The 13,060-nt window shown below is 43.2% G+C and overlaps 1 protein-coding gene across 1 annotated transcript in view; it reads left to right on the top strand.

The window, feature by feature from the left end:
* Window positions 1–6,324: 6,324 nt before the first annotated feature.
* The window catches only part of LOC121541500 (tubulin polyglutamylase TTLL11), a 47,772-nt gene continuing 41,036 nt past the window's right edge, over window positions 6,325–13,060 (top strand). Inside the window, exon 1 of the mRNA XM_041850562.1 lies at window positions 6,325–7,584. Within this exon, the coding sequence (XP_041706496.1) occupies window positions 7,015–7,584 (570 nt within the window). The 5' untranslated portion in view covers window positions 6,325–7,014. The remainder of the gene's footprint in view (window positions 7,585–13,060) is intronic.

The following is a 13,060-nucleotide window of genomic DNA, read 5'->3' as shown; positions in this document are numbered from 1 at the left end:
TCTGTTCAACTTGTAATTTCCCCCTACATGGGAAAAGGCATTTTTTACATAATTTTCTTGCATTGTTCCTTGCATTTATGAGGCCATTCAATGACATTTCACAACGTGTCCACTCTGTCATGCCCAGGGTCCACCCTGTCATGTCACTGTCCACCCTGTTATTTTCATGTTCTATGAAAATAAACAAATTATTTTCACAAGTTAGCAAAATCTTTTGTGTGATTCCTTTATGAACAAATGAGGGCCAAATAGTATTGTTTGAAAGTTTGACCAGATATCTTTTTTGTTCGATTTTATTTAGAAAAGAAAGTGCAACTCTCGCAGATTTTATAGAGAAACAAATAGTTTGCCATAATTTCATTATTATCCAAATACTTTTCCCATAAACTAAAATATATTGTTGAGAAAGTGACTAAATAGTTTTCTGAAAATGTACGTTTTATAATCACTATGTAATTACAATGTATTTATTCTGCTTTGAAATTGTCCATGACAGGGTGGACATATTTTGCTGTTTGCATGTAAATTGTCTGCTTGCAGTTAATTTATAAAAAGTGTGGGAGCTTGACCAATATGCATTTCTAACAGCATAACATATACTTAATACAATGAATATGAAGTTCAATGGAAAATCTCAGCTTTTTTGGGGGGAAATGGGGAAGTCTCAAAGGCACCTTATGGTGATATTGACCCATTTAGTGCAATTGTACATAATGGATTGTATGCAAAAGGAATGACAAAGAAAAATCAAAGAAAATGTATGTGCAGGTGAGTTAAAAAGAGGGACTTTACATCAAATCTTCTCATAGTGCGAATATTAATGGTGATATGTGCAACACCATTTAACCCCCATCTTTTATTTAAATAATTAAAATAAGACAACTAGACTTAGCTTTTAAGTATTATTTACTAAAGAATTTCTAAATAAAACGGATTAAATGGATTCTAACACACTTGTGTGAAACCCTATGCCATAATGGTGGTCCTCTGTAGCTCAACTGGTAGAGCACGGCGCTTGTAACGCCAAGGTAGTGGGTTCGATCCCCGGGTTCGATCCCCGGGACCACCCATACACAAAAATGTATGCACGCATGACTGTAAGTCGCTTTGGATAAAAGCGTCTGCTAAATGGCATATTATATTATATTATAATCTTCTACACTTTTCTAAAAACAATATTTCATGAAAAAAAAGTGTAAGCTGTAGCCATATATTTCCCTTTATAGTTTATTCGCCTAAGCATGACCTTCATCCACATACCATTTTTTTTCTCCAAGCTTTTTTGTGTCAGCAATTAGACATTGTTCTTAGGGGGGACTAGTTACCCCCTAGAAGCCTAAGTTGCTGCCAAAGGCAAGCAATGAAAATATATGAAAAAGGCTCCAGTTTTTCATCCAGAATAACTGCAGTGAACTGCAGTTATACTGCACTCTAACTGCAGTTACACTGCAAAATTACTGCAGTAAAAAAAATATATATTTTGGACGCAGTATTTGCTGCATACTGCAGTTATACTGCACTCTTTTTTCGTAAGGGTGGGCACAATACAGGTACTTGTGCAACCTTCACAACCACTAATACTTCACCTCACCTGCCGAGTGTTGTTAGAAATTCAATATTGGCAACATATTTGACTACAACAAAAAATCGGAGTAGGAGTAGATAAGCTTACCTAAAATAGAGCAAGCACGTCCTCTGTTGGAGATATAAAGAACTACAGCACTGCCAGTTTGTCCACTGTTTTGTCCATCGAAGTCTTCCGTCAGTTGCGTTGTCAAGGGGATCAAAACACAGGTGCTGTCCACGGTACAGCAAAATTACATTACCGTTCTCCTAGCAGTGGGATATTATGCTGGCGGCACGATCCCGCGTTTAAAAAAATAAGAGTCCCCTGCAAAGACATGCTAAACTTTGGGAATGTCGATATTTTTTTTTTGCACTCTTTTGCAGTACAACTGTCTTTCACAGCATTGCAACCACCATTGAAAATATTTATGGATAATTTGATGTACTTTTATTTTTTATATTGTGTTATTTATAACAGCATTTATTTAGAAGGTTTACACACCAATACTGGTATGTTAAAAGCTATTCTGTAGGCTATATTTAAAGAAATACACTTTTAATAAAATACAAATACACTATATATACAAAAGTATGTGGACACCCATTCAAATAAGTGGATTTGGCTATTTCAGCCACACCTGTTGCTGACAAGTGTATAAAATCAAGCACACAGCCATGCAATCGCCATAGACTAACATTGGCAGTAGAAGGGCCTTACTGAAGAGCTCACCATCATAGGATGCCACCTTTCCAACAAGTCAGTTAGTCAAATTTCTGCCCTGCTAGAGCTGCCTCAGTCAACTGTAAGTGCTGTTATTGTGAAGTGGAAACGTCTAGGAGCAACAACTGCTCATCTGCAAAGTGGTAGGCCACACAAGCTCACAGAACAGGACCACCGAGTGCTGAATCGTGTCTGTCCTTGGTTACAGCAATCACTACCGAGTTCCAAGCTGCCTCTGGAAACAACATCAGCACAAGAACTGTTCGTCGGGAGCTTCATTAAATGGGTTTCTGTCACGTCTACTCTTGCTCCCTCCCTCCGGCGTTCGACGTCGCCGGTCTGCTAACCACTGGTCCTGGCAACCCAGCATTACGCACACCTGGCAACCTTCATTACGCACACCTGTGCCTCATTAGGCACACCTGGACTTCATAATTTCCCTGATTACTCCCCCTTTATCTAGCACTCCGTTGTTGCCACCCATTAGGTAGTATTGTTTCTGTTTTCATGTTCAGATGCTACTCCTGTTTTTGTATTCGCTCGTTGTTCGTTCCTATTAAACTCACCGACTGCACCTGCTTCCTAACTCTCTGCGTCTTCGTTACAGAATACTACCTCACAGAATGGAAGCAGCAGCCAACTGAGACATCTCCCAGATGGTCGGCGAACAGGGAAACCTACTTCTCCAACCCCACGATCAGCTGGCACAACTGGGGATGGCTATGGATGAGGTCCTCCACGTTCTTCAACGTGTAGATCTTCCTCAAGGAGCGTTGGCACTCCCATAGCCTCTCTCCCTCCTTCGTTGACCGATCTGAGTCAGAGCCTGAACCCATGGAGTTAGGGGCCACATGCCTCCCCTCGGCTGAGCGACGCCGTCGGAGACAGCTGGGGCTCTGTCCCTATTGTGGTCAGGAGGGGCACCAGCTTCAACGGTGTCCGCTATGTCCCAATCCGGGATCCACTAGAGCAGAGGGACGGCCCTGTGATCATCCATCTCCTGAGTATTCCATCATCACTCTCCACCAAACCCTTTTTAGTACTGATTTCACTAGCCGGCTGTCCCTTGTGGTGTTTCAACAGCTCTAGTGGATTCCGGTGCCGCAGGGAATTTTGTTGACCAGGCCCTTGACGTCGCCCGCTATGTCAACTCCTGCTCCGTATGTGCTCAAACCAAGGCTCCCCGGCACGCTCCAGCAGGGTAACTCCTTCCCATGCCTCAGTGGCCTTTGTCCCAACTATCTATATATTTTGTTACTGATCTTCCCTTGTCTGATCGTTTCACCACTGTTATGGTTGTTGTGGACAGGTTCTCAAAATCCTACCGTTTTATCCATCTCTCTTGTCTCCCTACCACTCTTCAGGTCGCTGAGGTACTGTTCCAGCAGGTCTTCCGGCACTATGGCCTTCCGGAGGACATCGTCTCCGACCGTGGTCCCCAGTTCACGTAGCGAGTATGGAGAGCCTTCATCGAGAAGCTGGGGGTCACGGTCAGCCTCACATCCGGGTACTGGCCTCAGTCCACGGGCAAGTGGAGAGGACCAACCAGGAGCTTGGGAGGTTCCTGAGGAGTTACTAAGGACCGGAACAGGGAGTGGGCCTGGTTTCTTCCCTGGGCAGAGTACGCCCAGAACTCACTTCGTCACTCCTCCACCGGGTTGTCTCCCTTCCAGTGTGTCCTGGGGTACCAGCCTACTCCCGCTCCCTCCCTCCGGCGCTCAACGTCGCTGGTCTGCTAACCACCGGTCCTGGCAACCCAGCATTATGCACACCTGGCAACCTTCATTATGCACACCTGCGCCTCATCATTAGGCACACCTGGACTCCATCACTTCCCTGATTATTCCCCCTTTATCTAGCACTATGTTGTTGTCACCCATTAGGTAGTATTGTTTCTGTTTTCATGTTCAGACGCTTCTCCTGTTTTTGTATTCACTCTATGTTCGTTCCTATTAAACTCACCGACTGCACCTGCTTCCTGACTCCCTGCATCTTCATTAAAGTTTCCATGATCGAGCAGCCGCACACAAGCCTAAGATCACCATGCGCAATGCCAAGCGTTGGCTGGAGTGGTGTATAGCTCACCGCCATTGGACTCTGGAGCAGTGGAAACACATTCTCTCGAGTGATGAACCACGCTTCACCATCTGGCAGTCTGAAGGACAAATCTGGGTTTGGCGGATGCCAGGAGAACGCTACCTGCCCCAATGCATAGTGCCAACTGTAAAGTTTGATGGCGGCGGAGTAATGGTCTGGGGCTGTTTTTCATGATTCAGGCTAGGCCCCTTAGTTGCAGTGATGGGAAATGTTAATGCTACAGCATACAATGACATTCTAGACGATTCTGTGCATCCAATTTTGTGGCAACAGTTTGGGGAAGGCCCTTTCCTGTTTCAGCATGAAAATGCCCCCGTGCGCAAAGCGAGGTCCATACAGAAATGGTTTGTCGAGATCGGTGTGAAAGAACTTGACTGGCCTACACAGAGCCCTGACCTCAACCACATTGAACACCTTTGGGATGAATTGGAACGCCAACTGCGAGCCAGGCCTAATTGCCCAACATCAGTGCCTGACCTCACTCTTGTGGCTAAATGGAAGATAGTCCCTGCAGTAATGTTCCAACATCTAGTGGAAAGCCTTCCCAGAAGAGGGGGGGGGACCAACTCCATATTAATGCCCATGATTTTGGAATGAGATGTTCGACGAGCAGGTGTCCACATGCTTTGGGTCATGTAGTGTATATGTATTTGGAATTACTCAATAGAGTCTGCAAAATTTTAAATTGGTCTCTTGTACTGACCAATGAGTTTAAAACAGAGTGCTGATTTATTTTCTCCATTCACTGCAATGCAATACACTGTATATAAATTACATATTGGCTCATATAGAAAAATCTATTCTATGTGCCGACATAAAAGTGAGGTTGGGAATACTCTGTGTCTGTAGAATCTATATATGGTGTTATTTCTTGGGGGACTGAGGTCTAAATACCCAGCAGCACTTTCTACTCCACCCACTCCATTCCCTTGCAATGCAATAGGCCTACACAACACTCTTAGAAAAAAGGTGCTATCTAGAACCTAAAAGGGTTCTTCAGCTGTCCCCAGGTAGAACCCTTTTTGGTTCCAGGTAGAACCCTTTTGGGTCCATCTAAAACCCTTTCCACAGAGGGTTCTACCTGGAACCAAAAAGGGATCTCTTATGAGGACAATCGAATAACCCTTTTTTCTTCGTTTGTAGGCCTTTAAATTACATATTGGCTTATAGAGAAAAAAACTATTCTACATGCCGAGGTAAAAGTGGGATTGGGAATACTCTGTAGGGTCTGTAGAATCTATATATGGTGTTATTTTTGGGGGGACTGTGGTCTAAATTCCCAGCAGCACTTCCTACTATGCAATTTTTAGGCCTATAGTGTATTGCATTGTAGTGAATGTATTGGGTGCATTAGAAAGTGCTGTTGGGTATTTATACCACAGTCCCCCAAGATATAACACCGTATATATATTCTACAGACCCTGCTGAGTAATCCCAACCCCACTTTTATTTAGGCACTTACAATATTTGTTTCTCTATAAGCCAATATGTAATTTATATGCCTATAGTGTATTGCATTGCAGTGAATGTAGTGGGTGGAATAGAAAGTGCTGTTGGGTATTTAGAACACAGTCCCCCAAGAAATACCATATATAGATTCTACAGACCCTACTGAGTATACCCAACCCAACTTTTCCCTTAGCACATAGAATAGTTTTTTCTCTACAGACCAATATTGTGAACATACCAGTCTGAACATTGTATTGTTCGATAGTGGTTATTTTTTTGTGGGAAGCATATATATTTTTGTATTGTTTCCATAAATTCATTATGCTTATAAGCACAATACAAATGGACATTGGTTAAAATGTAATATATTTTGAAAGAGTTATTCACATTTGCAATGTTTTGAAATGCGAGCTTTTATTTTGAAAAGGCCTCTTTACCATACAAAGTGACGTCATCATCTGTGCTGCCGGCCTTGCAGAATTCTTGTCAAAATGACTCTTCCACGGACCGGGGCACAGTGATAGCTAGGTGGGGGCACATCTGCTGCACGACAGTCTTGTCCCGATGACGTTGGCCGCTGATCTGACGATATTCACTTGCTAGCTATGCGTTTAAAAGGTAACGCGATACAATCTGTAGATTAAATAGCGAAATTCTATTCTATGGATGACACAAAATACAATTTATTTATTGTTCTTCGCTATAGGTGCTAGCTAGCAGTGGGAGGCTGTCAAGCCAGCAATGTCAACCGGTGTTAGTTAGCCTGCTAGCCCTGGACTTCACTGTACTCAGCCACAGTGATTGAATAATGATAACATTTGCTTTCCGGGGATGAAACAAAGTGTCTAGCTAGCTAACGTTGGCTATATCTTGTGGGAAGATTTTGGCCAAACCTCACATACAATAGCCTATCACATACAATAGCCTAGTTTAAAGCCTACTAGTAGCTAGCTAACTGGTAATGATGACAGCTGACATGGGCTTCGTCCATGGGCCGTTCCACTGAATCGTCTAGCTGAACTGTCGGCACCGTTGTAACGTTAGGCAAGCTGGTCCACGAGTGGTTACATTGTAGCTAGCGTGTGACTGGATAGCTATGCAAAATTCTTATAACTGGCTGTCACATTATTTTCGGGCTGTGCGTTATTGCCGAGCCCTGCCTTGTGGTATTGATTCGTATAATGAGTGATCATTATGTAAAAGTGAAGGTTCAACTCGAACAAATGAAATCATCAGGCGAGGTTGTGGAGAAGGAGGAGGCAGATATTATCGAGGATGAGGTGCCGGTGGCATCCCCGCCCGCATCTGTCTCCCCAATCCCGGCTAGTGGTACTCCCGTAGCCCAAAGGGAAACATCCAAGACCTCTGTCACTTGCAGGAATCGGAGTAAAAGTAGGAGCAAACTAGGCAAAGATGAAAAGAACACCTGCGCAAAGCAGGAGTCAGACCCAGCACTGCAAGGGACTATAGTAGCTTCCAATGCCAATTCGGGGAAACCCATGAATCGAATAGACAATGACCGGCAGATGCTTCAAATCAAAGGGACTGGGAAGATTCTGCAGGGGAAGACTGAAGCGAATGGTAACACTGTTCCCATCCAACCGCCAAAAGACATCAAAGTAAGCCCACACAACAAAGAGGATGCAAACAAAGTTGCAAAGAGGAGGAAGCCAGTCACCGTGGACACGTTAAAAGCCAAAACCTCTTTGGAGGCACTGAAGCTCAGCATCAGGCAGCTCAAATGGAAAGAGGTATGTCCTTGTTTCATTGATTCATATTTATTGACAAAATGTAGGCTATAGATAGATAGTCAACATTGTTTCTATGCTGAAGTTAGGGAGTTCAGTAGCCTCAGGGCCTGACCTTGCCATTCCACTGCCCTAGTCAAGACTAAAAAATGTGGCCCCGCAAAACTAGTATAGTCCCAGTAAGCAAAATTACATTGATTTTCCAGATGTTGAATTTAGGTTCTATTTAGGTTCTGAATGAAAGGTGAAAAGACGTATTTTCCCCTACGTTTTAAATACATATTTTCCGGATGTTGAAAATACGTATTTTCCGGACGTTGAAAATATGTATTTTCCGGATGTTGAAATCATGCTCATTTCTGGTTCTGAATGGAAGTTGAAAATACTTAATTTATAAACTCAGCAAAAAAAGAAACGTCCCTTTTTCAGGACCCTGTCTTTCAAAGATAATTTGTGAAAATCCAAATAACTTCACAAATCTTCATTGTAAAGGGTTTAAACACTGTTTCCCATGCTTGTTCAATTAACCATAAACAATTAATGAACATGCACCTGTGGAACGGTCGTTAAGACACTAACAGCTTACAGACGGAAGGCAATTAAGGTCACAGTTATGAAAACTTAGGGCACTAAAGAGGCCTTTCTACTGACTCTGAAAAACACCAAAAGAAAGATGCCCAGGGTCCCTGCTCATCTGTGTGAACGTGCCTTAGGCATACTGCAAGGAGGCATGAGGACTGCAGATGTGGCCAGGGCAATACATTGAAATGTCCGTACTGTGAGATGCCTAAGACAGCACTACAGGGAGACAGGACGGACAGCTGATCGTCCTCGCAGTGGCATACCACGTGTAACAACACCTGCACAGGATCGGTACATCCGAACATTACACCTACGGGACAGGTACAGGATGGCAACAACAACTGCCCGAGTTACACCAGGAACACACAATCCCTCCATCAGTGCTCAGACTGTCCGCAATAGGCAGAGAGAGGCTGGACTGAGGGCTTGTAGGCCTGTTGTAAGGCAGGTCCTCACCAGACATCACCGGTAACAACGTCGCCTATGGGCACAAACCCACCGTCGCTGGACCAGACAGGACTGGCAAAAAGTGCACTTCACTGACGAGTCGCGGTTTTGTCTCACCAGGGGTGATGGTCGGATTCGTGTTTATCGTCGAAGGAATGAGCGTTACACCGAGGCCTGTACACTGGAGCGGGATCGATTTGCAGGTGGAGGGTCCGTCATGGTCTGGGGCAGTGTGTCACAGCATCATCGGACTGAGCTTGTTGTCATTGCAGGCCATCTCAACGCTATGCGTTACAGGGAAGACATCCTCCTCCCTCATGTGGTACCCTTCCTGCAGGCTCATCCTGACATGACCCTCCAGCATGACAATGCCACCAGCCATACTGGAATGTCAGTGTTCTGCCATGGCCAGCGAAGAGCCCGGATCTCAATCCCATTGAGCACATCTGGGACCTGTTGGATCGGAGGGTGAGGGCTAGGGCCATTCCCTCCAGAAATGTCTGGGAACTTGCAGGTGCCTTGGTGGAAGAGTGGGGTAACATCTCACAGCAAGACCTGGCAAATATGGTGCACTCCATGAGGAGGAGATGCACTGCAGTACTTAATGCAGCTGGTGGCCACACCAGATACTGACTGTTACTTTTGATTTTGACCCCAACTTTGTTCAGGGACACATTATTCAATTTCTGTTGTCTGTGGAACTTGTTCAGTTTATGTCTCAGTTGTTGAATCTTTTTATGTTCATACAAATATTTACACATGTTAAGTTTGCTGAAAGTAAACGCAGTTGACAGTGAGAGGACATTTCTTTTTTTGCTTAGTTTAGATGTCTATGTTTGGGCCAAATCAAGGCTGGTCCAGACCGGACAAAATCTTAACCAAATATAGACATCTATGATTGGTTCAGATTTGGTCCGGACCATAAACCAATGTCAGTGGATGTGGAAATCAAGGCCGGTCCGGACTGCACCAAAAAAAGCTGTTGAAAAGGCGTTGGCGTCAGCCTGTGCTTACTGAGGTGTTGCCTGAAACTGAATTTTATGAATGCCCATCTATGTGGTAAGCCTACAGTTTGTAATACACCAAAAAAAGACATCTGGACAGGACCAAAAAAAAACATATAAAAGACGTTGGCTCGTTTACTGGGGTGTAGCCTAACATGTCAGCCCTCAATGGAATTTTATGAATGCCCATCACAGGAGGCTGGTGGCACCTTAATTGGGGAGGATGGGCTCGTAGTAATAGCTGGAGCGGCATAAGTGGAATGGTATCAAATACATCAAACACGTGGTTTCCATGGTTTCCATGTGTTGGATGCCATTCCATTAGCTCCATCCTCCCCTCAGCAGCCTCCACTGATGCCCATCCATGTGGTTGGCCCACCATTTGGAAAACAGGCTGTTGCGTTGGCTTTATTAGTCCTGATTCCTGTGACTAATCAATTTGGGTATTTAAGCTCTGAATATCAGCTACCCAACTTTATCAGGAGTTATCGTGAGCCTATTTGCAATGCGTTTACACAGCAGGAAATGCAGAAATATTTTATTTTTTCGCTTGGATCAGCTTGTCAAAAATGGACGCATACAAACTTGAAACCACTGATCATAACAATGGGGTGAAACTCCTGGACAACAGTTGTGATTGTCCATTCCATATTGTTCATTTTACTTTGACCTGTCCTGTTTTTAGGATATGTTGTTTGTTAACATGACAGCACATTCTTTATTTGATTGGGCGCCATTTAGGTTAGGCTATTTGATTGAAGAAACCTGCATAATGTAAAAAGTGTCAGTCTCATTACATTGTCATACATTGTATTATCTCCAGCCTGTAGGCTACAGAAAAGGCCACATACTCTTTCTTCCATATCCTATATCTGCCACATCAGTTATGTTAGATTTATTTTTTGACAGAACGTTGGTGGAGTGCCACAGCGATGCGTCTCTCCAACAGCACCCTGGAGAGGCGCACTGGGAATGGACAAGCAAAATATTTTGACAAAGTGGCCACTGCTTATTAGAGGGCGGCATCAACACTCACCTAAAAAGCCCTTATGCCGCTGCTTGAGAGAAATTGTCGTTGTTTTGGGGCAGAATTATGTGAGGTTTTATGTGTTGTTGTTGGAGGTGCATGTTGGTCAGTTTAGCTCAGAAAATGCCGCCCTTGTCAATCTGCAGCCATAGGCGGACGACTTATCCTGCCTAATGAGCGGGCCGGCCGTGAGTATCCTACATCTATCAGGGGTGCACAACTCCAGTTTACTGTAAGACTGACACTTATTCCTCTTATGTAATAATAAAAACATCAAATTACTATAACAACTATATAAATGAACAACAATTTTGTTATAACAGGTATAGGAGCTACCACTATACACCCCATTAATCTTTGTTGCATCAACAGTGTTAATCTGTTTTAATATTTTTTCCCTCAAGGGCTTGATAAAGAATAGCATAGTAGGCCTTAAATGTTAAGTTGTTGATTGACAGTGTCCTACAACACATTGATGAGGGGACACGATCTCTGTTAACCCTTTCACTCCAACCTGACGGCTCCAAATCCAGTATACGGTTACACAGCCTGCACCTGGGTATGTGGTGTCTGAAAGTTGTCATTAATGGAAAGGAATTTCTTTAATACATTTATGAGATGGCTAATTGATACGGGTCCCCTCACGTCGCCAGGTGAGCGCCATCTGTTTGGCCCTACAGGCGTTGAATGTGACGCAATTAATACCTGCCATCGGCCGTTATCAACAATGTGGTTCATTATACATGAGGAGCAGTGGAGTTTGAAGCTAACGGACAGTGAGAGGTAAACAACTCTCTTTACTACCACCATGGATGACCATCATGCCTTGAAACGTAATCCCTTCCATGTCCGCCTCAGCAGATCCGATCTGGTTTCAAAACTTTGTAGACTGAGGCCCTATACGTTACGCTTTGTCCTGACAGATGCACCTTTAACATAGTCAAGGGCGTAACTGATCCCCTGTTGGTCTGAAAAGAGCTTTGAGGCGTGCAGTGCTGAGGTGTAGTGAGTGATTTCTCATGAAACTAGAATGGAACAATACTGTGATTTTGGGGGGATTTTCACACATTTCTATCCGTATTAGGGTCCTTTGGAGGAATGATTGTTGACATACACTACCATTCAAAGTTTGGGGTCACTTAGAAATGTCCTTGTTTTCGAAAGAAAAGCAAATTTTTTTGGCCATTTAAAATAACATCAAATTGATCAGAAATACAGTGTAGACATTGTTAATGTTGTAAATGGCTATTGTAGCTGGAAACGGCTGATTTAAAAAAAAAAATGGAATATCTACATAGGCGTACAGAGGCCCATTTATCAGCAACCATCAGTCCTGTGTTCCAATGGCACGTTGTGTTTGCTAATCCAAGTTTATCATTTTAAAAGGCCAGTCTGAGATATGGCTTTTTCTTTGCAACTCTGCCTAGAAGGTCAGCATCCCGTAGTCGCCTCTTCACTGTTGACGTTGAGACTGGTGTTTTGCGGGTACTATTTAATGAAGCTGCCAGTTGAGGACCTGTGAGGCATCTGTTTCTCAAACTAGACACTCTAATGTATTTGTCCTCTTGCTCAGTTGTGCACCGGGGCCTCCCACTCTTCTTTCTATTCTGGTTAGAGCCAGTTTGTGCTGTTCTGTGAAGGGAGTAGTACACAGCGTTGTACGAGATCTTCAGTTTCTTGGCAATTTCTTGCATGGAATAGCCTTAATTTCTCAGAACAAGAATAGACCGACGAGTTTCAGAAGAACGTTCTTTGTTTCTAGCCATTTTGAGCCTGTAATCGAACCCACAATTGCTGATGCTCCAGATACTCAACTAGTTTCAAGAATGCCAGTTTTATTGCTTCTTTAATCAGCACAACAGTTTTCAGCTGTGCTAACATAATTGCAAAAGGGTTTTCTAATGGTAAATTAGCCTTTTAAAATGATAAACTTGGATTAGCAAACACAACGTGCCATTGGAACACAGGACTGATGGTTGCTGATAATGTGCCTTTGTATGCCTATTTATTCCATTAAAAATCAGCCGTTTCCAGCTACAATAGCCATTTACAACATTAACAGTGTCTACACTGTATTTATGATCAATTAGATGTTATTTTAATGGCAAAAAAATTGCTTTTCTTTCGAAAACAAGGACATTTCTAAGTGACCCCAAACTTTACAGACCCCAAACGGTAGTGTATATCTGATATTTGTATCTTAATGCATAATTGACATAATTCATTTAAGTTGGAATATTTGTGACATTTTGGTGTTACCCAGGCCTCCTTTAAAACTCTATAATGTTTCATCTGTAGGTGCTAAAAAGCTCAAGTTGGTGTCATATGAAGCTTTACTGCTTGCTCTGTAATATGAGTGGTATTTTGATTTCAATAACAATTTTCTTACATTAATTTATGATTATTGAAATATATAAAC

Source organism: Coregonus clupeaformis, chromosome 27 (assembly GCF_020615455.1).
Source record: "Coregonus clupeaformis isolate EN_2021a chromosome 27, ASM2061545v1, whole genome shotgun sequence".
Taxonomy (NCBI): domain Eukaryota; kingdom Metazoa; phylum Chordata; class Actinopteri; order Salmoniformes; family Salmonidae; genus Coregonus; species Coregonus clupeaformis.
Note: the sequence above shows the minus strand (reverse complement) of the source record. Positions and strands in the feature narration are given on the sequence as shown.